Source organism: Aptenodytes patagonicus, chromosome 3 (assembly GCF_965638725.1).
Source record: "Aptenodytes patagonicus chromosome 3, bAptPat1.pri.cur, whole genome shotgun sequence".
Classification (NCBI taxonomy): domain Eukaryota; kingdom Metazoa; phylum Chordata; class Aves; order Sphenisciformes; family Spheniscidae; genus Aptenodytes; species Aptenodytes patagonicus.
Window position 1 is genome coordinate 104286679 of NC_134951.1, and position 26118 is coordinate 104312796.

At 47.7% G+C, this 26118-nt stretch overlaps 1 protein-coding gene across 1 annotated transcript in view; it reads right to left on the minus strand.

Annotated features, from left to right (window-relative positions):
• Nucleotides 1-24912, minus strand: part of PKDCC (protein kinase domain containing, cytoplasmic) — a 37746-nt gene extending 12834 nt beyond the window's left edge. The window contains exons 1-5 of the mRNA XM_076334468.1: nucleotides 24010-24912; nucleotides 9613-9735; nucleotides 6218-6489; nucleotides 2435-2514; nucleotides 1456-1563 (exon numbers count right to left, since the gene is read on the minus strand). Coding sequence (XP_076190583.1) covers nucleotides 1456-1563; nucleotides 2435-2514; nucleotides 6218-6489; nucleotides 9613-9735; nucleotides 24010-24669 — 1243 coding nt within the window. The 5' untranslated portion in view covers nucleotides 24670-24912. The remainder of the gene's footprint in view (nucleotides 1-1455; nucleotides 1564-2434; nucleotides 2515-6217; nucleotides 6490-9612; nucleotides 9736-24009) is intronic.
• Nucleotides 24913-26118: the final 1206 nt, after the last annotated feature.

Sequence of the window (26118 nt, forward strand, 5' to 3'; positions counted from 1 at the left end):
CTACAAATAAAAAGGGCTCCTTGCACAGAAGGGCGTTACTAACCGTGAACACGGGCGGCGGATTCTGCATTATATTATCCAGGACTCCTCAGAATTAACTAACACAAAAATGTGTAACTATTACAGTAGCCAAATATACATGGAGATCTGCTCCATATTAGTAGAAACCTGCACTGTTACATTTACTACCGCTGTCCTAGGCTTCAGTCCCCGAGATTCTTTATAAACACGACAGCCTTCTAAAATTCAAAACTTCATCTTGTCCTGATGCGGCAGTTAAATCTGGAACCAACCAGCACCACAGAAAAACTTCAGCCCTCCTGGCACTTCTTCAACAAAGGACGTGTTTGTACTATTGATTGTACTGCTGAAAATAATTTTGCTGTGTTGACAGGCCTCACTCAGCACAGATTGTGATGAAAAGCTGAAAATTAGAAAGTTAAATGAACACCTGCAACAATTTTCCTGCCAATTTTACAACAAAATAAATATTGAATTATTCTGATAAGTGGGTCAAATTCATCCTTGGTGTCATGGCCCTTTGAGGTTAACGGCACTGCGACAGGGATGGATTTGGCTCCTGTGTCTCTTTCACAAAGCAAATGCTTCACGGAACTATTCAAATCCCCCGTGCCAACATTCATCTTCATTTAGAACCCATCTTTCCCTCTTTACTGAGCTTTTGCAGCAAAGCCATAATTTTCCTATCAACTTGCAGTCAATTATGTTGACAATTTGACACGAATATTGTACATACACAAAAATAATTTGCAAAACAGCTTTTCCAGTTGTTAGACTTAACAGTCATTTCCATCATACATCATCTTCTTTGATGTGTATAATTCCACAAGCTATCCTTCTGGGAGGACTATGCATCCCTCCATGTCATAGCAGCTTGAATAGCATTTTACATACCTGTGGTGCTGCAGAGATTTTATGAAAAAGATACTATTATGCAGCTTCGTTTTCATCCTTTTTCATTATATTGCTAGCAGAAGCTGAGGGACACATTATTTTTGTGAAGCAAAAATTTTGTTCTCCCAATCTACAAGTGCTTATGTAGCAAGAAATTCCTGTAAGTCCCAGGAAATCCACAGAGGGTTACGGCATCTTGACTAGATTCCCCCTAACTCGTGTTTGGGGAGGCTCTCGTACTCCAACAGCAGAGAAGTGTGTGGATGTGATGAAAAACATTTTCTGCAGATCTGCTATGGAAAGCAACGCTCCATTGGGTTTCTTTATCCCCATTACAGCCTGCTCACACCTATGGATGTGCATCTACCTCATTTAGTGAGAAGGGTTTCAGATGGCGCCCAGGAAGCAAAAGGCAGACAACAGATTATCACGTGCATGACTTCAAGGGCCACCGAGCCCCATTTTCTGCACATTCGCCCTTTCAAACCTCAAAATAAAGGCAAAGTCTCTGATTTTTAGTTTCGAGAAAGACTACTTTACCAGCTTTCGGCATCCGGGTTGTGTTCTGTAGGTACTCTCCACTCTTATACAGGTTCAAAACTCTCTCTAGCTGAGCAGCTGTCTCATCTATTCCCCAGTGAAGTTCTCCTTTAAAAGCACAGAAAAAGAATGAGTTAGATGACGAGCAACCTGCACAGGACGAAAATGAGGTTGCATAAGAATAAAGCCCTAAGCATCAGAGCCCAGCGGTGCCCTGCTCTACGATGGCGTCATGATGCGGACATGAAGTCCATGAGTTACTACAAACTGGGTTTCACACCTGACATGAGCCAGGCATGTCAAAGGCTGGCTCGTCCGGCTGGGAACCCCAGGCCTGCGGGCAGAAAACACTGCGGTGAGCTCCCCACGAGGGATGAACTTTAGCCAATACAGGGAACTCAAGAGGTTTTGCTTGTTAATTAGCTACAGCCCAGCACCATTAAAGTCCCCGTTGAATACACACAGCATAAGGTATAAAACCCCTAGAAGAATGCACTGAAAACCCTCAAATCAGATTTACTGATTTGTTGCAGTTGCACATGCAACTACTCTTGTCCCAACGGCACTGTCTTGGTAATTAGTAAAGATCTATGGTAATGTCACTTGCCTCTGGCTTCTGAGGTATAGAAGCACCACCGGGACCATTGGCAATGGGGAAGTACCCTGGTGTTATCATTAAACTTCCCCTTGCAATGGACAGGGACTTGTCCAGATCCCACAAGGGATTGCATTCTGATGCAGTTCACCCCAGTGCTGAGGTGTCAAGAGGAAGCATATACCTCTGTGAAGCCTAGATAATATCTCAAAATGGGATTTCTCTGATATACGGGGCCTTCTCTGTATGGAGGGGATTTTACCTTGGATAGAAAAACAATCTGGTTCTATTGCAGTGAACATAAAGCAGCATCCCCCTCATCCCAAGCGTGATAGTCACACTAAAAAAGGAACTCCTTGGCTTTACCATGTTTATTGCGATTACCTGTTGCATTGACTATCTTATCCAGTAACGGTCTTAGTGAGGATGGCGCACTGTGTGGCAGAAGATATGTAAAAAAAAACCTGCAATGGAAAAGTAACCCATATTGAAAAATTTAAAAAAAGAGTTTACAAATGTCTGGTAACTACTGAACAACATAAGGAATAAGATTCCTATCGCTTATAAGCCACTGACCTATTCAGGAAATATAATCATATTCTATAATCAAATAAATATATAGCTGAGACTATTCACATAGCTGTCTGGCATACCTAGACCACGCTGTTATATACAAGGCGGCCTTGTAACTATGTGTAAATGTGCCATTAATACAGAAATTTGCTACGAAGCCCCATGGATTGTAACTATTTGCAAAGCTGTCTGTACTTTAACGAACTAAAAGGACACCATCAACCCCAGAAGTCTTGGGGTTTTTTTCAAACCTTGAAAGTGCATAAATCAAATTTCTGCTCATTTCAAATAATTGACTATTATTTTCTTTTCTACAGTTTTCTTAGACTTTCAAATGAATTGCCAGGAGAAAGCCGCCTTCTATTGTTTTAATGCCACTGCAATTCAGAATGTCTTCTCTGTTCTCATCATTTATCTAAATTCAAGATGCATTTACGTAGATATTCATCGATGGATGTATATTCTCCATTTCAACATTTCTAATTACAAAAGAAAAAACAATATGCCTTCACCATCACCTGAAGTACACTTAATTTTCACGTTGTTCCTTTAAATTTCTATTACTCTGCCAATATTACTACCCACTGCAAACTGGGTAGTAAAAAAAACAAAACAAAAAAAGTTCAGGATCTGACAATATAAACAGAACTATCAGACATAAATATTAGGTAATGAGCAGAACAGGAACACAATCGGGAAATTGCCCTGCTTTACATCTAACCTGCAAAGCAAAGTAAACACTTTTTCATATACAGAGACCACATTGTCAGACAGAAACCTCCAGGGACTCATGCTCAGGAGGGAGACTAGCCGACGTCTTACATAAGCACAAATTAAAAAATTAAGCTACTGATAGCAAAAATTGATCATAGACACAGGAATTATTGAGCTGACATATTCCACTTACACAATGAATGTTTCCTTGGGATTTTAAATCCCTTTTTCATCCCTTACAAAAATAGTATTTATGATTTTCCCAAGCGGGATTATCCCCAGGTAGGTTTTCTTAGCGATAAGTATGAAACAGCCAATATAAATACATACAGAAATCTAAAGAGCAGCATAACATTTGTAATGAATAATTTGGTAAATTTTACCTCACTTTTTTTGCTTAGAGATTATCCATAAAGCAGAGTCCGGCTGATCGTGAATAGTTCTTTGCAAAAATTCAGTAGCTGTCATTTACTTTCCTAAATGCTGGATGGATGCGAGTCACGGAGGTTATTGTTTTTCCATGGCTATAGAAATATACGACTTGTTCTAATGCAAACGCCCACATGTGAAACTCTGACATGTAGAGACACTGGCGCCTGCACAACCTAATTGCAGGAACATTTGTTATTCATTGATTGCAGGGCCAGTGGCATCCCTTGTGATCTGCATAACACAGATTGTCAGATCCTTTTACATTTGTTCCTACAGCCTTTTTTCCTTTCTTTCTTTCTTCTTTCTGAGAACTATCTGATCTTAATTTAAGAATTGTCAATGATGGAGAATTTGTCTCAGCTATTGGTTAATAGTTCAAAATATTAATTATCCTTACTTTTAAAACTGTCCAGTGCTTTGAAAATTGTTCCTCCAAACATTTGGAGGAAAACCCATGAAGACACATTTGTGACAGAAGGTAACCATCTGAAAGTCAAGACGGGCCAGTTCTTGCATAGCAGAGTTTTTTCCAAAATGTTTTCTCTCCTTTAATTATTTACCTCATAAAGAAACCAGCTAGATAGGCTGATTACGCTTTCAAGGTTAGGGCCTGCTGTATTTTAAAATTACAAGGGGTTTATGAAGTGTTTGACATATTGCTGCTTTTGACTTCCACCTAACACCAGCAATCCTTCACTGAGGGCAATCTCTAACCCTACAGCAACAGAGTGCACCCATGAAAATATGAAATTTAGTAGCCTATACCTAATGAACGGACGATTTAGCCTTCCAAGACAAGTGCGCAGAGTTTGTTGCTCATGCCCTAGCATGGGTGGTCACAGCCTACTATAGCATGAATCTGCTGTTGAACAAAAACCCACTGTCCCTATTGAATTAAGCAAAAGCAGGGGCTGAAAACACTGGGGCACTGTGCGTGCGTTACACACTGGTGTGCAGTTCAAAGGCAATATTAAGAACTGTAATAGAAAAAGACTGCTTCCTTCAGCGAGACCAGCAACCTGCCGCAAGCCCACCACACCGCAGACGTATCTCCACTTACGACCGAGATGGATGGGTTTCCCATTAAAGGTTTCTTAGCCAGACCAGTAAAACGGTCTTAATCAAAAGCTAGCAAGCTAAGCAGGATCTTTAAGCCAAGCAAATGGAAACGGAAAATTTTGCAGGACACGTTAAAAACTGTGCTGCACAACTGCAGATGGCTGTCATGTGGTGCAGCCCATTTCAGTGTGGTCAGCTAATGCAACACACATGCTGGTGAGCACCCTGGGACCAAAGCAGAAGACGCTCTTTGGAGCAGCCTCTCCTCGCTGTGGTCTGGCAGGCAGTGAATGGCATGATACTTGAAAGAGAAGTCTAAGAAATGAGCACACCATTATGGCATTGCTTTGAGATCTTCCATCCTCCTATCTGGATCAGACAAGGCGGCCGCCTGCCCCAGCAGCGCCCAGCAGCCGGAGCGGTGGCGGCAGGAGGAGTGTGGCACTGAACATCGGCTCTCGGCTCCCCGGAAAGCAGCGACACGGCTCCCTCAGCATCCCGGCCCAGCCCTCCGAGGGGAGCGATGGCCGACGGGGCAGAGCCGAGACCACAAACACAAAGCCATCACCCAGGAGGACTCCGCTGTAAATTTGGAGAAACCCTTAAAATTAAATTCGGAAGACAGATGCGTCGGCTGAACGCTTTCTTCAGCGTGGCCGACTGGTCCAGCGTGACCCGTCACCCACGCGTTCCCCGTCGTGGGCATGGCGCTGCCCCAGAGCAGGAGCAGCACCGGGAGCCAGTCCCCCAGCACCTGCCCACGCAGAGACGGGGGCTGTGGGCAGAGCGGAGGGGGGGCAAAGGGGAGCAGCCCTTGCTTTAAAAGGTTTGGGATTACGCCCCAGATCGTCAGCAACTGAGGGTGCTCTTCGTGGCCCCGTGGCTGCACCGGGGACCGTTATAACCCTACCGAGGCAGGCTCCAGTGAGGCAGGGAGCATCAAGCCAGAGCACAGGGCGAGAGCTGAGCTCTAACTCTGCCGCTGAAGCCAGCCCTTTCCTCAGCCGGTGGTGGAAAACGCGTGATGACCCGTCTTAACTCACACTGAAGAAGAGCTGCAAGAATTGTCTCGCCACAGAGCTAAAGGGCCCCCACCTCCACAAGCGCCTCTGTTTCACTCCTATGAAAATTTCTACTCGTGTGAAGAATTCAGTGGGATTCAACCAACGCAAAATTAGACTGAGTGGTGAATCACACACAAAGTATGCAAAACATTTCCAAAGTTATAAACGCTACGTATTTTCACAAACGAAACAATTATTCATGGCTTCACTTACTCTTGGGTAATGGTTCTGAGACAATACATACTTGTTGATGTGAATAACTACAGAGGATGCCGGAGACTTTTGGCCCACTCTTAATTCTCTTTTACCTTATCCGATCACGTACCTGTAGGCGTTGTAGAGATTCCTCTTTTCGTTCATACTCTGACACCGTCCCTCAACCGAACAGGGCAGGGTGAAGTTCCTCGCAGGGAATTCCATAAAGCAGTCGCTGTTGCTGGTGCAAGAGCTCTCCTCGATGCTGGCATCATCCAGATCCGTCACCTTCAGTTCCCCATCCACAATCACAAACTGCCGAGGGCGAAAATCCAGTAAAGTCACGGAGCCAAGAGGAGAATGAGCCAAATAATGCAGAAGCCGAACTAAGCTGAGACATATCTGAAATGCAGAAATGCGGGTACCTTGCGTTATTTTCTCAGTACAAAGTATATAAATGAAACCACTTTAGCTGAAGATACATTCATAAATATATGACTTAATATAAGCATTATAACTTATCCTCAAAACTGAATGCTGCAGCTAAGGAATTTTTCAAAGGATTAACATAGTTGATTGTAAAACCCTTAGAGACTTGAAACAAAAATAAGCTTCTTTACCAGTGCTTTCCCACACTATTCTTGAAGCAGAGCTCATTGTTGCTATTCTTACTTTTAATAGAAATAAAAGCATTAAGTTTTAATAACACATTACGCACAGGCCTTGACCACGCAGCCTGATTCTGCTCTTTTACAAACTCCAGGTCTGGCAGTTTTGGCCGGACCACCCTGCGCCCGCGCCTGGAGCTCCAACTACAGACGGTCTCTGTATTGCCTCCATAGTGATCCCGCCTTTTGGCTGCTTTTGTAATTTTTTTCCACTGATTCCTCTTATGTTTGCCTTTTTACAGGGGAGAAGGAAGCAAATTCCCAGAAGGAGGAGCTCCACAGCTTCTCCGTAACTCTTCACTGTGCCTCAGGGTAAGCATATATATCCGTCTACCTTGGTGGGTCTACCTTGGTGGACCCTCATGTGTCACTTTGAAGCTGGGGTGGGAGCTCTGTGCTGATGCTGCACTTTTCAATTGCACGTTAGAAACCTGAGTAACTATTACTAGACAGCAAACTTGATGAACGTTGAAGTCAGCCCCCTTACCAAAGTACTGTTTTCAATTCATGCATTCCTTTAGAGCGCACTATACAATATATGAATGCAAACGTAGCATTAATATGAACGCAGTTAAATACTGGAATTTTTATTCTATGTATTAAATTAATAACAGGTCTTATCCAGTCTAGCAAGCTTTTTATTGTTTATATATAATCTTTGTTTTCTTTTAAAATACACCGTTAAGGCCACGTGCGTTGAAGCAGTCAAATCCAAATTCAATCTCGGGGCATAAACGGTATACTCGGGGGAGCGCCTTAATGCGTCCTTCATAAGAAAGCTGAGCATGTCTGAAGTTATCCCTCACAGACCCTTCACCTGTGGGACATGAGGACTATCTCACACTTCTATAAGCATTCTCCTGCTTGACCAGACTAGAACATTTTTATCCTACTTACAGGATACCACAGTTCACATGGAGATGCCTGTAGGTGTAGATGAACACAGGCCTGGTTATGGAACACCAGACTTGGACCACCCTTTCCTCCCTCTGGAAGGACACAGGATTCATGTATGTGCCATCCCGCAATACGCTGTATATAAAAGGCACATCCAGCCCAAACTAACCTATAATGCACGTATCTTCAATTGCCAATCAACCCAGAATTTAGCTTGAATAAAAACACAGGTTGTCATCTGAAATTACTGCCTTTTCTCAAATGCCAAAAAAGCCCCTGCTCCTGCACTGGCAGCCTCTGTGACCAGGCTGAGCCCCGATGGGCTGCTGCCCCTGTGTACCTGCTGCCAGCCTGGGACTGCAAATGCCTCTGTAGGACAAGCTTTAAGCACACAGATGAAGGCTTTGCTCAGTATCACACAGCTCTGCTGAGCGCAGAGGTGCTGATCTGGGGAGCAAGCTTCCTGCTGAGGCCTTCAACACAAGGAAATTATTTGTAGGAATAAGGTCAATATTTATTTATGCAGACGTTTTCAGGTCTGGATCACAAACAAGTCTCACATATCAAGACGACAGAGTTTTATCTCCTCCTTCTTCTCTGCGTTAATTGCATCCTAGACAAGCTAATGAGCATGACATTATCTAAGACGTCGTTACAGCGGTCACAGGAATGTTTCATCTGTAATTCCACCTCTGTGAATCAGCTCAGCACCTTCATCTAACTCTCCTTCATCTCCCTTTGCAATTGCTCACTCAGAAATATCCATGCTGGAAGGAAACCTCCCTATTTATTACCCATAACCTAACATATCTCTTGGTCATTTACTTTGTACGCAGTTGCCGTCACAGTCCGTTATTTGCATTGCCTGGATCAGATGAGCCAAAGACAGGTCCTGTATTTTGGGAGCCGTGACGAGTACCTCTACCACTTAACTAAGTACTTCTTTCAGGAAAAGGGAGCTGAAGCTTAGCGCAGGGAACACATTTGCTCCATCTATATTAGTAAAATAAACTCTGCCAGGGAACATTCCTAGGCACAGAAACTTAATCCCACACGCACACTTGCTAGCATGGTCTCTGGCCCGGGTCTGACCGGGACCAAGGCTGCTCTCCCGCACAGCCCCCAGATGCGATCCAGAAGGCAGCACGGCCCAGGGACCATTTCCGACGGGCGTCCTGCGTGCAGCCACCCAGCCTTCAGGGAGTGCAAGAATTCAATAGTACAGACGTGGGCTGCACCTTGCTGGTTCGTCTCCGAGATCAGTCAGGCACACTTTTAGTTTCCTGGTACAGATGTAGCCATGCAATCCAAAGTGTTTTAGATGAAGACTGCTGTCGCCTTGCAACGTCTTAGGGAGTTAACCTCAGCCGACGACACATCCCAATATACACTGAATGAGACAGCGCTGTCTTGATCAAAGCACTGCTGCAGTCTGGCTTCATTTTGGACAAATTAAGTGTGACCTTCGTGCTCCTGGTAAATTGCCAACGCGGTGGACAACCAGGGCTTGAGATTTGTGTACATTTATTTCACTCTTCCCCCAGTAAAAGACAAACAGAGCAGGAAGCAGTAGAAAACAATTACAAAACCAACCTATGATAAGGATCAGGAGAGAAATGTAACATCCTCCTATTGTTTAAATCCCAGTTGCAGAGCACAAACCTCAATGCCAAAAATCCTGGGCCTCGAGCTTTAACAAGTAAGAAATGTTTGAAGCTATCATGTAAAAAGCATATAGCCAGCTACAATTAGATAACATCGACAGACAAAATAGCACAATATCTTAAACGCTGCTGAAAGGGAATGCTAAATGTTGTTTCTAAACCAAGATGTAATCATAAGCGAAGCAAACGTTTAATAAATGTGAATTGCACTGCATAGTACATAACCCGTTTCATGCTTGATGTTATTTTGCATTCATCGCTCTCCCAAAAGTCCTTTTAAAACAGTTGTTACTCACTCGAAATCTGTCTTCCCAGGAAGTCTGTAAAAGCTGAATCATCTCTAAAGGCGAGCCTAGTTCAGTGATGGTCGTCAGCGTGTCTGGGATGTCATTGCTATCTTGGTAACAATAGCCATAGAGCTGAAAAAAATCACAACCAGGCACTGTCAGTGTAAGTATCCTGGCATGCTTTTACGTTTCTCCGTGGATGAGGTGCAAAGTGAGCATTTCTTACAAGGCTCTGAGGTCTACACATTGTATTGCCTTGAAGTCCCCCCAGTAGCTTTTGTATCCTCTCATTTGAGTGACGCTCCCTTGAAACTCCCAAATTAGCTAGCAGAGTCTCTTGTGGGCATCGTAACAGCACAAGGTCAGTGAAGTGCCCGCTGCATACCCCTCTGTACAGGATCTTATACCAATGAATGTTTAAGAGGGAAAAAAAAAAAAAGATTAAAATATCCATGAATGCAGAAGCAGAATTCTATTTGAGGAAAAGTAGTTTAGCCTATGCAATACTTGGCTAAATAAGACTGATTTTCTGCTCAAAAGACATCGCGAAATAGCTTTTAATGACATTTCCCATAGGACTACTGTTTGTGCATTGAGTGGCAATGTGTATTTCAATGACACGGTAGCTTGAAAAGCAATTGAAATGCCAAAACTTAACTTTTCCCAGCCAGAAATTGCCTGTCGCTATACTTGGTGGACTTTTGTGTGCAGTATCGTTAAAGAATGGCAAATACTCCAAAATATTATCTACCAGCAGCTTCTTCAATTTAAAAGCATTTAAATGGCAATTTCGGCCATGCTCCAGCTCCTTCTTGTATTTACTTTCCAAAGACATTTGAATGATTAATTTTCACTTGCACAAATAATTGCACAAGAAGAATATTTAAAGACTGTGGAGAAGAGATGTCTTGCTTTATATGGAGTGGGACAATGTCTGACAGGGCTGGGGGACAGGCTTTTACAAACTCCCTGCCAAACCCTGGCAGACAGGCAGTTAAATGAGCCTGATAAGGATCTGATTGCAACTTTCCAGCCAGAACAGCATGCACATGAAATAAAATTAAATGTAATCTCTGCCCCCAGTCAAATAAACCATACAGTAAAAGGGTCTGTGTGAAAATGCAGCATTAAAAAATGCCCTGCTGCTATTCCTCTACTGCCTTGCCCCGAGTAATTTGACTTTTCAAACCTCTTAGTTTTAAAAAGCTCAGGGAAGATGATGGGGGTCTCCCCTGAGCGGAGGGGACTCGGATATGGCCCTGCAGAAGAAGCCAGGCTCATGCAGACGAGAATGGGGACCGACCCTAATTCGCCAGGAAAGCAGAGAGCCAGACTAGAGAGTGCCATCGCTGGAGGGAGCGGGGTGAGGCTGAACACAACCCCTGTGAGCAGATTCGAGTATCAAGCACATTCTTATGGCTTGTGACCCTCCCAGACAGAAAAGCAAAGACCAGGCTAAAGCAGCAAATACGGCGTTTGTTATGAACCGTTCTGCTAGCTCTGACTGTAGCTGTCTACATTTAAAGGAAAAAAGGGTGCCAAAAAATGTAAAAGAAGTAAACAATTTTTCTTTTTGGTGTAAAAATGGTGCTGCGTTTCAAAACAGCTGCTTAAACACGGACATTAACCTAAACAAAAAAAGAGCTAAAAGATTTTATTTTAAAACATGCCGAAAAGATTTTGGCATCGATGCACAACAAGAGAATTTGTGATAGATGCCAATACGAACATTTGAAATAGGAAAAGGGACCTTTCTCTTTACTGCCACAACCATGACAAAGATTGCAACCGCAATCATTTCTTAATCTAGAGCCATTCAGACCGGACTTGGGTTTGTTCCTTAGCATCCGTGACGCCATTTTTGTGCAGCTTATTGACAGCCGTTAAATCTTCGTGTGCCGCTAACTATCTTAGAGGATCACGTCAGCACAATTCTGTTTAAGCCTTCTGAACTAACAAAAAAATGAAATTAAATTAAAATATTTAATACAATATATATCTTTTCTCAGAGACAAGCTGGATTCTGCTTTCCTACGAGGTATTTCACGTCTCTCTTGCGTGGGGGTGTGGGGGCAGACTAAGAAGGCAAGAGGCAGCTCGGTAGGTTTGAAAACCCTCACTTCTGAGTGTCAAAATCTAACATCTGTTTCTGTATCATCTGCAGAGTTTAGTGCTTGTCTTTAGCACAGTAATACTATCCGTTGGGGAAAAAGCCATAAGGGAAATTAGCAAGCAATCCAGACTGGGAAATGACAGTACCGCAGTAACTGTTGGTTCACAGTAACACTGAACACAAAAAAGATCTCAGTCTTCATTACGCATTCTCAACGTTTGTGAAAACCATTCCAGGGATAGAAATACAGACGACAAACAACAATTATACGTTCATTTGATTATAAAAACATAACACATACATATCTGTACACACTAAATACTGAGAAGTTAGTCTTACTATCTATTTATGTGCATATGAACACAAAAGTAGAAATGAATTACAGTATCTATTTGTGTCTATTTTATCTCAATCCATGAATGCCAAAAGTAATAATAATGATTTAGATTTGTTCTCAGAGAGCTGGAACTTTGCTCGTAATTCTTTCATTTTAGTATCCAATTTGTACCTTGGCAAAAGTCTTCACTGCCCAAGTATCTGAGTATTTGGTGTATATTTTACTATATTAATACCCATTTAATCACTTCAGTCATTGTGGAAGCTTAAATGACCTGATCCAGTTTTGGTTTCATATTAAATTGCTCTTTATTCTCACAAGAAAATTTTCTTGCATAAGTACTGCTGAACTTAATCAATCTTACAAGCTGAAAAACAGTACTGAGCAAGTTAGCGTAGGTCTAACTCAAAAAATATATAATCTAACCTGAGCCCTTTATTGCTTTTACTTAAGTGAAACCTCTCCAGATGCGGTGTTATTACATAATTATATAGAGTTATAAAAGCACAGAAGTCTGAGATATAAAGGATTTACTGGGCCGTACTTATACTTTTCTAAATGAACTCCTGAAACTAAATGCAAAAATGCACATGTAATTACATGGCCATATTTGTATGTGCAATTACCATGATTACAAACTGGGCAAGTCCCAACAGCCAGTTAAGCATCTAAAATGGTTACATTCATCCCCTCCTGATGAACCACCACCCAGCATACAGATGTTACAAAATACAGAATATATATAGATGCAAAATATTCCAAGACAGTAATTCTTAGGCCTTTTGTTTAAGCAGCTGACTTATTAAGAGACAGAAACAAGTACAGAGGTACTACGCAAAATACTTTTTTTTCCCCCCTTCCTTTTGTTTTTGTCCAATCCATTTTAAGGTCTGAAATGAGACAAAATGGTTTGTATTCCCAGACGGTGAAGTAAGAAACAGATAGCTGGATGCATACAATAACAAGAAAAATAACCACACGGGGAAACTGAATATAGCTGGAAGCAAAAGATGAGCCAAAATATCTCCCCTATCTAAAATTCTATTAGGTTGGACATCATTCTCAGCGTTGCAAAGCTACACTTTAGATATATTCAAGAGTGATGGTTTTCATACGCCTTTTCAGCATGGTTCCAATTAAATGAATGGAAAGAAATACAATCCCACATCTTTTTGCTATCTCGAGTCACTGCATTTAAATGCCACCCCAATATATTTTTGTGTAGAATCTAATAGCAAACAGTCACAATAGTGGGATGCCTTTCTGTCTGTTTAGAAAAACATATGCCAGATATGAAATGTTGACCTGTTCTCACCTCATATGCCGTAATTCATTTCGAGTAGCGCTGTTTACCGAATCCTTCCCTCACTGTTTGGATTTTCTCAGTCATAAAGGCTCGGTCCTGCATTAGCCTTTATGCACCCAAAACTCCCACTGACTTCAATAGTTTTTAGGCACGCTGGGCACACAGGGTCAGCCCCTGCTAAAGTTATATTGCTTTCTAGGAGCCCATATCCCTACAGCCGGTCAGTTCACCTCCCTTTACAATTCCCTTTTACTACAAATTATGGGGACAGAGGTGCCCCTTTCAGAGGAGCTGGGGCGGGGGGGGGGGGAAGGCGAAAGCAGAGGTCAGACCCTACACAAAAGCCGACAAGCTTACTGAATAAAAACACAAAATAAAGGAGCTTATTAAGCTGTCATCAGCAGGCTAAGTCTGTGCAAACAACGGGCCCTCCTGCATTAGCGTAGGCACCCTAGCCGGATTTTCAGAAAAATAAATATCAAGCCAGAACCTCCACCAAAGTGTTACATTTCATTTAGAGAGGCTGCTCAGCCGGGAACGGGGGGCCTGGCCACCTTCCCCAACGGGGACTCCGCCGGCTCGGCTCTGCCCGGCTGCCGGGCTGCGGCACAATCGCTGCCCCGGCTACTGGAGGGCAAAACTCCCCTGTAAAGATCAGGCCATTTCCCTAAAAATTACAACACACCGCGAATCTTTTTCTTTGCCTTGCTAGGTTCTACCCTTAATGTTGACAAATTTTAGATTTTTCTCTACAACCATACAAGCTGGAAATGTCCCCCTTTTTTCTTTAACGAACATGAGATTTCCATGACTCCAGGAACAGGAACTTCGAGAACACCGTTTCCAGCTGTAATATAAGTGACACACTCAACTGCATTACACTAGAAGTAATTTCTAGAAACCCAATTCTCTGCTCTTTTCATTTGGACTTGCCCAAACTAACTACAGTAAGGCCTAGCTGCTGCCCACAATAGAAAAGGGCAATTAAAAAAAAACCTCACTTTTATGAAGAGCAACAGTAGTTAACACTTGCCACAGCCTTTAATTTCAAGAATAGATGGACACACGGTTACTTAATCAAAACTCCTTGTGTCAAGACTGTATTTTGTAGCGACTTGGTGCCCAGGGGAAATAAAAAGCTCCCACTGACATTGCTAGCCATTTGATGAGCCATTTGTTTGAGCTGCTACATGTCAAAACCAGAACAGCAGATTTTAGAAGCTCTTGCCCCTTTATTGCTATCAAAGCGAATGTAATATTTTTTATGCAGCCAATACTTGGATTCACCTTTCATTCCTGGAGCACTGGGACAGTCCCTGCGAGAGCAGGAACATACGGCACTGCTTGATACAGCTATGATTTACTAATACATGATTTGAGATGTTTATGTCACTCTAAGATCTAGTCATCCCTCGGGCTTTAAGTATTTCCCTTCATTGCTGATGGTATATACATATATAAATATACACATACACACAAGCACATATATGTATATATTTGTGTATATATGATATGTATGCATATGTGTGTTTCTATATATAATATATACACATATTTGTATATACATTTTAGTATTTTTTTATATATTAAAATATTTTTATATCTTGCCATACCTACTCAGCCCAGAAGATTCTGCAAACCTGTAACATGCATCTCCCTGGAAAAAGGATGGGTTCCCTGAAGGGCCTAAACTTAATAAAGATCAATCCAACATCAACCTTCCTGCTACAGGATATATAGAGATGATGCACGGGAAGTGTGTTGATTTTCCTCATTGAAATCTAGCAATCAAGCCCTGCCAAGTGCTGAGCTTCATTGGAAAAAGACTTTCATACAGGGTGTCCCCAGCACCACGCAGAACCTTTTAAGAGCAGGACCAAAACTGTGTGCTGACAGCTGCGAGGCAGGAGTTCCTCTGCTGCTGGATACTGGAACCGAGAGCAAGCAGTGGGTAATTCAAATATTGAACTCTAAATTCACAGCTCTGCCTAGGCTTTTATTTACAAATGCATTATTACAATTAGCACTAAGCTCCAGAAGAGCTAGAAGGTACAAGGATCTCATACCTGGCACTGTTACTAAACATGGAAGTTCATTAATAGAAAAATTGGCATGTATTATTTAGAAACACACATGTATGTATATCTAACCATTTCTGTTAGTATATCCAGAGAGGTCCACAGACATCTCCATATATTTTATATGTATGTGTGTGTATACATAGCCATATATACCTGCTGTTCTGACACATATTATCTTGGCTATAATCTTATGATTTAGTAACGTTATCTCCGTTTTACTCTCCCTGCTTTCCTTACACTCTGAAGTGGAAAATTCCTCTACTAAAAACATTTACAGCACTTTGAATTTGCATTGCACTGCACAAGCTCAAGGCCCAACCCTGCAAATATTTAGTCGCACAAGTAGCCTACTCTTGCAAAGCCTTCCAGTGAAGACAAATAGATCACTCACACAACCATGATTTCAATGGAAACGGGCTGATATCACTGGAGGTGCAGTTCATTATCTTATAAATAGCCAGACCAGAAGCTCCCCTGACCTCCATCCACAGGACTGTATTCAGTTCCACTGCGTTGCCAGATTAACCCTTCGTTATGATGTGATTTTGCATTACAAAACTATCAACCTCTGTGCATTGCATGTTTGGAAAAGCTTGACTTGGATTCATTAGACCCATCTGTATAATTCTTCTTTCTGAGGTGTCTGAGCCATATCACTCTGTACTTTAACATGGCGAGCTTTAAAATAAGCTTGGAGTCTATCTGCAGCTACAGAGTCCAAGAAAAAAGCAACTCTTTCCAAACTATGTTGTTCCACATTTGGCCTAAAACAATATAAAACATCCATGTTTGGTATCTGCTACCTAAACTGAGTGGTTCAGCTGAGTGTGACAAAAAATAACAACTTCTTTAAAATTAGTCTAGAGTCAATATTAGTATTAGCATAGTGCCTGTGAGAACTAGTTCTTGTCAAGTTTTTCATGGCCACCACAGAAATGAAAAACTGCAATGGGAGTTAGATGCCACAAGGCACTGAACTGAACCATCAGATGACTGTGTCGGCACAAAAATCCATTAAAAAGACCTTTAAAAAACCCAGCTTGTATGTCTGACACAGACACTTCATAAGCCAGGGCTGCAACACTTCTAAGTGTGGGCCAGCTTACGTCTGAGTCCACCAACACTCTCTGTGTCTGTGCAACGAGCAGAGGGCCAGAGGAGCAGAGCTCTGTCCTTCCAGGAGTCATCTCCTGCCTCCTTGGCTAACCACCACAGCCCTACCGGCCCTTCCCAAAATATGGCTGCAACGAGAAGACAGGGCATGTACAAAAGGCCCACAACCATCTGCTGCAGGATAGGATAGGATAGGATAGGATAGGATAATTTCAGTTGGAAGGGACCTGCAACGATCATCTAATCCAACTGCCTGACCACTTCAGGGCTTATCAAAAGTTAAAGCATGTTATTAAGAGCATTGTCCAAATGCCTCTTAAACACTGACAGACTTGGGGCATTGACCACCTCTCCAGGAAGACCATTCCAGTGTTTGACCACCCTCTCGGTAAAGAAATGCTTCTTAATGTCCAGTCTAAACCTCTCCTGGTGCAGCTTTGAACCATTCCCACTCGTCCTATCACTGGATACCAGGGAGGTTTACCTAGCTACCTCACATTTGGGGGGAGGGACGGAGTGTAAAGAGAAACTCTAAAAAACATGTGCTTTCCCTTGCAATTCTGCCCTTGTCGTAACTAATTTCCAGGCCAGGATATTCACAGGATGGAGTGGCCTTGTTCACTCATTGTCGCTCCTATGAAAAAAGGCAAGCAGCAAGGGAGAACTGGATCGTACCCACAGCATCCCGTGGCGACCAGTGATCTTCCCGAGCCGCTGTGCAAAAGGAGCAGCGCTGGGCTCCCCTGAAGGAAACTGGATGAGGTTGCAAGTCATCAGCTCCCATAAAGGAGGCAGAAATTCAAACCAGAGTCTTCTGGAATTATTTACATGGCACATAAAACTGAGAAGCAATCATAGAAATCATTTAACAAATGATTGGGATTAGTTTTATGAATGCTGCTTTCAAAAGGACGGACGATGTAGCCCTTTTCACTTACGTGATGGCACGTGCCTTATGGAAAGCTGTTCCTGCCAACAGCTTTGCAAGTTGAACACCCTCTGCCATCCCATGCAATTCAATGGGAAAACACGTTATTTGGCCACTTCAGCATCAAGACGCACAGCTTGCCTTCCAGTGACATGAACGGTTAGAGCTGGTTTGCAATTGTATCAGCTCTGCACTTACAGCAGCTCTGGAGTTCTTGTTAACAGATCCTTTCTTCACTCCTAAAAGTGCAGGATAACATCTGGGCCTTTTGGGAAGCAGTCTCGCAATAAAGAAGCACTTTGTGTAATTCTTCTTTCCTCGCCAAACCGCATCTGTCTGCTCTCTCTGCCCTTCTCCACTCCACCCCGAGCTCTTTGGGGCTGTGGGGACATCTGTTAGCAGCAGCGAGCTGTCTCCACCGAGCCATCAGTAGGTGGCACTGCCTGCTTTTTTTCTCTCCACCCATGTAAACGTCCAGTGCTGACACCCTATATCGACCACCACTAACAATTTTGAAGGATGCCCAAGTGACTTAAACACCTTGTGTCCTGCAAGGTGCACCTACGGCAACGTCAAGCAGTGGAGTGACTGGGACAAAGAAGCAGTTCCATCTCTGCTCGCTGGGCAGCCGTGGTGGCAGCTTTACCAGAGGAACAAGGTAGCGAGCGAGCAGTGCAAACCTCTCCTGCCACCTCACCAGGATTTGGCAGGCTCGTCTGCCCACGACCTGAAGTTCCTCTGATCCTAACGCCAGTTAAACAGATGGTGTCAGCCCGGTCTTGCACCGTGTGTGGTGGCCTCATTCATTCATCTTTAGCCAACCTGTCCCAAGAGCAGCTCAACTGAGCTACTTTAGAAAAACATCAGAAAAAATTCCCTGTCTAAACCAACCCCCCTACTGATGGCTGCATGTGGAGCGCCTGGTCAGACCCCAGCCAGCCCCAGCCCCAGCCTGGAAGGTTAATCCTCATTAGGCGCTTGGTTTTGAAAGGTTTGCTCCCAAGAGCTGTGAACCTCCGCTGCCCCATCCAAAATTCAGCATGACAAATTCTCCATGTAGTCACCCGCCAGCTGGTATCAGCAGTCACAGCACTCCTTCCAGGCCAGCCGCTCCCAAAGCTGTCATGGTCAAACTCTAGCCAACTGCAGATCAAGGCTTGTTGCTGGGAATCCAGCACCATTGCCACCACAAAGAGAATTCAACGCCCACCCGCTGGCAACAGGGAAGAGGTCCATGAGTAGCTGTTTCCACCATGGCTTGATCTCCCCTCCTTTCTGTGAAAACAACAGCGGTTTCATGCAAGAAGGATGGGGAAGGACCAGACCTTCGAGTCCATACACTCCCTATGCAAATGTATTTGCACTGGAAATTAATTGTATATTGACCTTCTTCAGACTTGGAAAGACCGTCTACTTCCACTTGGAATAAGCAAACTGTATACAAAGCTTTACTATTTTAATTCTCACATTAAAATTAAAAGTACCCTATCCCGCTGGCTACGCATATGTATAGGGAAACGATCAGGGTAAAATGTCTGTTAATTATCACATGTAAAGAAAAGAAAATCTTATTTAAAAATAGGTATTTAAAAATATCATGACCGGCTAGCACATCTTAAGTCTACTGAACTTGTCAACAGCAAGGGACGTATTATTTTCAGTGCTATTTTACTCAATGAATTTTCTAAGTGATAAATATTCTCACTGTAATCATGACCATTTAAAACAAATCAGACAAATACACTAGAGCTAACTGAACCAATTCACATAGAAACTGCTTTGACATCATAACTCGGATGGTGACTTTTTTAGTGTTGATGCCATCTCGCTATTTCATCTGCGTGTTTTAACTTTACACTAAAGCTAAATAAGCCAAATGAAACGGCCTTGTCCGGGCAGTCAGCAAACCAGCGGTTCTGTTAGCAGCTGGTGTCTTCCACCGGCTTCAGACAAAGCCAACCCTTTTCCTTGAGCTTTTGTGTTTGTTTTTAAGAAAGCGGTAGCTCCTTCTTAAAAGAATCATTGTGAACTCACACTAGAAGTGCTGATAAACAGCTGCCACAGAAATAAGCTTGCACTTTTCCAAACGTCTGCACTTTCAAACCTTGCCTCCCCTCTCTTCAGCTTCAGCAATGCAAAGGAAGAAAGAATTCCTCCAAAGAACCGCTTATGCCCATGAATGGCTACAGCCTTAATTCTGATACTCCAGGGCTATAATTACATTATTACAGTAAATCAAACATTGCCTTTGTGTCTTTACAATCGCGCTCATTGTTTGAAATTAACTGCAAATGGTTCGATTTTCTTTTCTTCCTCAAATACGGGCAGGGAGGAATTAAAGCACACTAAATCATCTTCCCCACTAAAATGCGTGGAAAGCCAGGATTCAGACAGCAGCATTTGAACTTTGCAAGAAAAGAAACCGCAGCATGGAGGGAAAGGAAGAGATCAGGCACCGCATGTGACACAGAGCGACTGCAAAGCAATTAGGGGGCCGCTAAATCCTCTGTTACAATAAATCAGTGACCCGCTTCCCCGTCTTCCCCAGCGCCCTTCATTATAAAATCAACTTTAATGAACTACATAGCCCTCTCTTCCCCACTCCAAAGCAAACACCTTGCCACCGCAGTCTGCACCTGCCCTTCCCAGCGGCTGCCGCGCCAGGGAGCCTCGGGCAGCCCTGGTGAGCTGCAGCGGGCCGGGGGCTGCCTCAGGTGGAGGGGCCAAGGAGGGCGATGGCCCAGCGCTGGCACTTCGGCGGGCATGCGAGTGATGGGCAGAGCATGGAAATAAAAAGAGGAAGGCAAGCTGCCTTCGCCTCAGCGTTGGCTAGTGCGAAACCACCCTCCCTCTTGCCGGTTTTCCACGTTTCTTTTGATAGACTTGATTTGCCACATCTGCCGGAGCTGACACATCTGGCTCCTTCCCCAGGCGGAGGGCACGGTGGATATGTCAACATGTTGTCTGAAGGCAGTGGTACTTTCTGGAAAGAGCTCTTTTCCCCTCTATCATATATTGTACAATAATCAAGTCTTTTAAAAGGATGGCTAAAAAAAAAAAAAAAAAAAGCTGATTTTGACAAGAGACAGGCCGGAATGGGAACTGCTGAGACAGTAAGGAACAAGCCTGTTATCTTACAAACTACACTTCAGGCTGTCAGCTGCCAGAGATTTACCGGAAAACCCCCTTTCCTAGGACTGAACCTACACGAAACTTTTATTTCCAGCAAAAGAAACTCATGAACGCATTCACCCCGAATAGCCCCTGACCGGGGCCGGGGATGCTCCAGAGCGGCAGGGCACGGAGGACAAGGCAGCCCGGGGGAGGGCGGCTGCCGCCGCCGCGCCGCTCCCCTGCCCACGGCGGCCCGGCGTCGTGCGTGGATGGGTCGCCGGGTGCAGGGGACTCTCCCCGACCCTCCCGGCTCCCCGCGGCGGGGGTAGGCGGAGGAAGACCTCCCGCTTGCCTCAAGCCAGCCCCGGTTCGTCTCCAGCCCCGGGCGGGCGGCTGCGCGGATCCCGCCGGCTCCAGCCGGGGTGGCAGCCGGGCGGCGCTCGCAGGTGGCAGCGCGGGCGGGTGCTCGCTCCCGCCGCGGCGCGGAGGGAAAAGCATCGCTCCGTGCCTAAAACCCTCCCGGCTCCCCCCTTCCTGCCCCGAGCCGGGGCTGCTGCAGGCTGCCCGCCAGCCCTGCCCTCCCCCAGCACGGCAGGGTGGCAGGAGGGTGACAAATCTACTTACAGCAGCCGGCTCGTACTTGGGTATGCCGGGAGCCGCCGGGGTGGGGGGGGGGGGAAGGAGCAAAAAAGAGGTAAGGAGGAAAGGCAGAAAAGCTCCCGGCCTTTGCTGGCCCGGTAGATGTTGTGTGGTGCCTGTGGCATCTGTAGGCAGTACGGGTCCTACTGCTCCAATGGAAGCTGAAGCGCCTGTCAAAAGCCAGAAGAGAGGGGAGGAGATTTTGAACCGATTTCCTCTCCCTCGGCCGCAAACCCTGGACAGTGATTTCTAAGCCTTGGGCCAGCTTCCGCTGAAAACAAGCTACAAATCAGTCTTGAGGTTGGTAGATCCCGTCCCCTTTGAGATTTTAACAGAGACATAATCAGTAAATTTCACGTTGCTCGCTGGTGCCCATTTTCTGCACCAGTTTTACGACTCCAGCGTGACACCAGAGACCTATTCCTGGCCCATACGGCTGCCCCGACCGTGCCTAGATAAAGCCCGTCAGGTCGATTTTTATAGTCTCCTTTCAAGGCAATGTCTTATCAAACGTTTATCCCTCACTCACGCCGCAGTAACCTCGCCCCGTACGTCCCTGGAATGAGATATGTTAAACAAAACGGTCGGTGATGTACGGGGGCTCAGGGCTCTTCTGGTCTCAGCCGGGCAGCTCTGCCAGGGGCTGACAGGGACGGAGGGCAGACAAAAGAAAACGCGATGACAAAATCGCAACGAAACCGAAAACATATTTCTGACTTAAGTCTAATCTATTTTTAAATTAGGTGGCGTTGATTAGGGCATGAAGCCCTAATTAACGCGCGGGATTTTTGCCCATCAGAGCATTTTCCCAGCACGGAGGCTGGGCGTGTTTCTCCTCCCGGCGCTGGTGGAAGCGCCTGCTCATCCTCCAGCTGCTCCAGCCCCGGCCCTCCTCGCCAAGGGACACCCCACAACTCGCCTTCGCTTCCCCCTCCAGGCTCCACCTGACATCACGAAACGGAGGAGTGAATGAATTACGGCGGCTCCTCTACGGTTTGCTGCAGGGGGAGCGGTGCTCCAGGCAGCTTCAGCGGCGCAGCCCGCGCTGCCAGCCCGCTGCCGGGGGTCCCGCTGCCCACACACGCAGAAACGCCACGGCGGCTGCTGGGGACCCTTCACAGACAACGCAGCCCCCTTCCACTTTGTGAGGAGGACGGGCTGTTTACAAATTAATCTTTCCAGAGCAGAGAACTACACACGAGTAACACGGGGAAGAAACACTAGTGCCTACCAAAATGACCCGCAAGTTTAAAAACACACGCTTCAAGCTCGACCTGGCCGGCTCGCTTCCACTGAGGAAGAAAAACAATCTTGGGCAAGAAAAAAATCCCCTCCGCGTTTACAACTGTAGGGTGTATTTCCTGCTGTCAACTCAATCAGCAACGATGGCTGCACCCAAGCACGGGTTTCCCAACAAGAATTCATCACAGCAACAGAGGAGCAAGTAACACCCTTACGAGGAGCACAGCTCTTTGTAACTTGCTAGATGCTGTTCTCCTTCTGTACTATACTTAGACCTGGCACCACTGAGGAAAGAATATGGAAATAGGAAGGAGGGAAGGGAGGAGGGAAGGAAGGATTTTAATATCTATTTTCTTGTCGCGGATAAATCATGACTACCCTTTCTTTGAACAGTATATGAAATTCGAGAGCTTTGATCGCTGGGATCTGAAGTTCTCTTGGGGAGCTGGTACTCCTGCTGCTGCTGCTGAAGAAACACAAAACTCCTTTACTCGATTCAGTTCAAAAAGCACCTACTGTGAGACCGTCTGGTCTAACGTTCATTTTTTATTCTACTGCAACGCTCATGCTATGCGAAACGCAATAGGAATTTCCATACCAGCATTTACATCCAAATGGACCCGTTGAGATTCATGCTGATGTGTAACAGTCCTACTATGCAGCCCTTCTGGCAAGTGCCGCGGTGTCGGCGCGCTGACTAACAAGACTAACCCTCGGCCCGCCCCAGCCGGTTACTCCGTGGGCTGATCCGTGTGCCGGGGCTGCGTGCACCCAGCACGGCGCCCTCTCGGAGGCTGCGCCCGCCGAGAGCCACCGCAGGCGCTGCCAGGGGTGCCCCCTCTGCCTCCTTCTCTCCAGGGGTGCCCGGAGCAAGCGGCGCTTGCACCCAAGACGGCCTTTATTTCCTACATTTGGGGAGTGCTTTTTAACCTCCGAGTCCTCCCTAAGCCCGCTCCCTCGCCCCCTTCCTCACCTCGGTATTATTTACGAGGAAGAGCGATCAGAAAGCAAGCCGCACGGCCGGCCGTGGCGGGAGGACGCCGGTGAGGTTGGCCCTGCACCAGGCGGCAGGGGGAACGCGCCGCATGCCGCACCTTTCCTCGGCCTCGCCCCCGGGCCCGGCGCGCCCCGCCGGGGCGAATCACTTGTCGGCGGGGGGTGAGCGCCGCTGGCGGTGCGCGGCTGCCGGCGGAAAGCGCCCATCGTCGCGCCTCCCGCCTTCCCCGCGGACCCGCGCTGGGGAGGGGAGGGGAGGTGAGGAGCCGCCGTGCCCGCAGGGACCTCTGTGTCTGCCCCGCCGGCCCCCACCGCGCCTCCCGACGGGGCTGCGGCTCCCCACGGGGGAGGGTGTAAACTCCCGGGGGCTCCGCGGCACGGCCCCGGCCCGCTCCCCGCTCACGCCCGGGCCGGCGCCGCCAGCACCGACAGGTTGCCCGCGGCGGGGCCAAGAAAGCGGCGGAAAACCAGCGCAACCCACCCGCCTCGGCGGGGCTCCGCGGCCGCCCGCGCAGGACCCGCGCGGGGCCCGCGTACCTGCAGGACGTTGGCGTGGCGGAGCCGCTGCAGCAGGATCATCTCCTTGACGATCTTGTAGGCGGCCAGGCGGTAGCAGTCCCCCAGGGCGGAGAACTGCCGCACGCAGTGGGCGATGTCGTGCCCGCCGAAATCCACCGCCTTCAGCGCCACGGCCAGCGTGCGGTTGAGGACCGCCTTGTAGACCGCCTTGGTGTACCCCGAGCCCAAATACTGCACGCCGCTGACATTGCGGATGTCGCGGCAGCCCAGCAGCGGCGGCTCCAGCGAGAGCTCGGCCGAGGCGCCGGCCCGCGGCCCCGCCGCCGCTCGGCCCCGCGGCCCCGGCGGCCGCGGGTGCTCCGCCGAGGTGCGCGGCGGCGCCAGGTCCATCAGGCGCCGCTCCCGCGGCCGCAACGGCCGGCGCCCCGCTGCCGCCGCCCGGTGCTGCCGATAGCGCAGCACCTCCTCGTAGCGCTCGCGGATCTGCCGCGCCAGGGCGGCCCGGCCGCCGCCGCCCTCCTCCTCCGGCGAGTAGAGGGGAGCGCCGGGCGGGGAGGGGGGCGCCCCGTCGCGGGGCGGCGGGTGCTCGGAGCCGGGGATGAAGAGGACGTTGAGCAGGGTGCCCAGGAGGAAGGCGAGGCAGCAGCCGGCCGCCACCGCCGTCTTCCTGCGCCTCATCGCCACTTCGCTGCCGGCTTGTCCAGCCTTTCGGGCTTCTCTCCTCTCGCCCCTTCCCCGGGAACCAGCTCCGAGGCTTTTTTCTTTCTTTCTTTCTTTCTTTCTTTTCCCCCCCCTTTTTTTTCCGGGCTGTGCCGGCGGCAGAGCGGACCCGGGCGCTCAGCCGGAGCTCAGCCCTTACGGCGCGCCCGCATGACACTTGCCTCCCTGCTTTTAAGCCTCTGAAGCACTTATTATTAGCGGGACGCGGAGGAGGGCGGGGGGGGCGGGGGGGATCCCCGGCTCGCTACCCCCGCCGACGCGCGCTGATTGACAGCCCGGCCCTGCCCGCGGCCCGGCCGAGCAGCAGGGGGGCCTGGGAAACGTAGTCCCCCGCGGAAGCCCCGCCGGCCTCCGGCGAGCCCCGGAGCCGGGACTACATCTCCCAGGCTCGGCCGAGCCCCCCGGCGGGGAAGGCGCGGGGCGGGGCGGGGCGGGGCGGGGCGGGGCAGAGCGGGCGGGCGGGCGGACCCCCCCCGACGGGCGCCGCGGCCACGGCCCCGGCGCTGGGGCTGGGGGCGCCGCCGCCGGGGGCTGCCGGGCAGGGCGGGCCCCGGGCGCTGCCGCCGGGCGAGGCGGGAGCCGCGCGGCTGTGGTCCTTCCCGCGAGTGTCCGCGCGGCGCGGTGAAAGTCGCGCCGGCAGCCGTGTGCGCGGGATGCCCCGTCCCCGTCGTCCCTGGCAGCCGCGGGGGGGGGCACAAGCACCCACGTACCCACAGGGCCGCAGAAAGGCGGGGGTTTCCGATGCCTTTCGCCGGCACAACGCGGTCGCGGAGGAGGGCTGGGCAGGGGAGCGGGGAGACGGGCTCGGGGTGCCTGTCACGCACACGAGACTACAGCCACAAATCACGGTCTCGGCATGGGGTAGCCCCTGCCCTGTTGGAAATGTGAATTGCAGGGGTGAGTGCTAATGACATGGTTATCCATCAAGCCCACATTACGATGCTGTTAGCAACTAATTAACAAATACAATCGGCCCGCGAAACTTCCACAAAGGAAAGCCCATCAGCAAGAGAAAAGCCGTAAAGAGTCAGGCGAGGCAAAGTTCACCACAATGGAAGCGGGCAATCATTTCCAATGAGGGAAAGGGACGAGCCGTTTAGGTAATACACATCGGACATTCCAAAAAACAACAAAAAAAAAGGAGGGAAATAGAAAAGGAAAAAGAAATCGGCGGCGGCTCCCAGGAGCCCGCGTGCTGTGATGGCCAGCGCTTCCTCCAGAGCCGACAGAAAGCGGAGCTCGGGGAGGCTCAGCCCCCGGCCCCCGCCCGCCCGCTGCCGGCGGCCGGACCCGCGGGGAACCGCTCGGGGACCGGAGGCAGCGGCGAGAGCGGGAGGAGGCGGGCGGAGGCAGCCTCTGGAGGGGATGTGGGAGATCCACCGTCTCTCCCAGCAGCCTCGCCTTTCT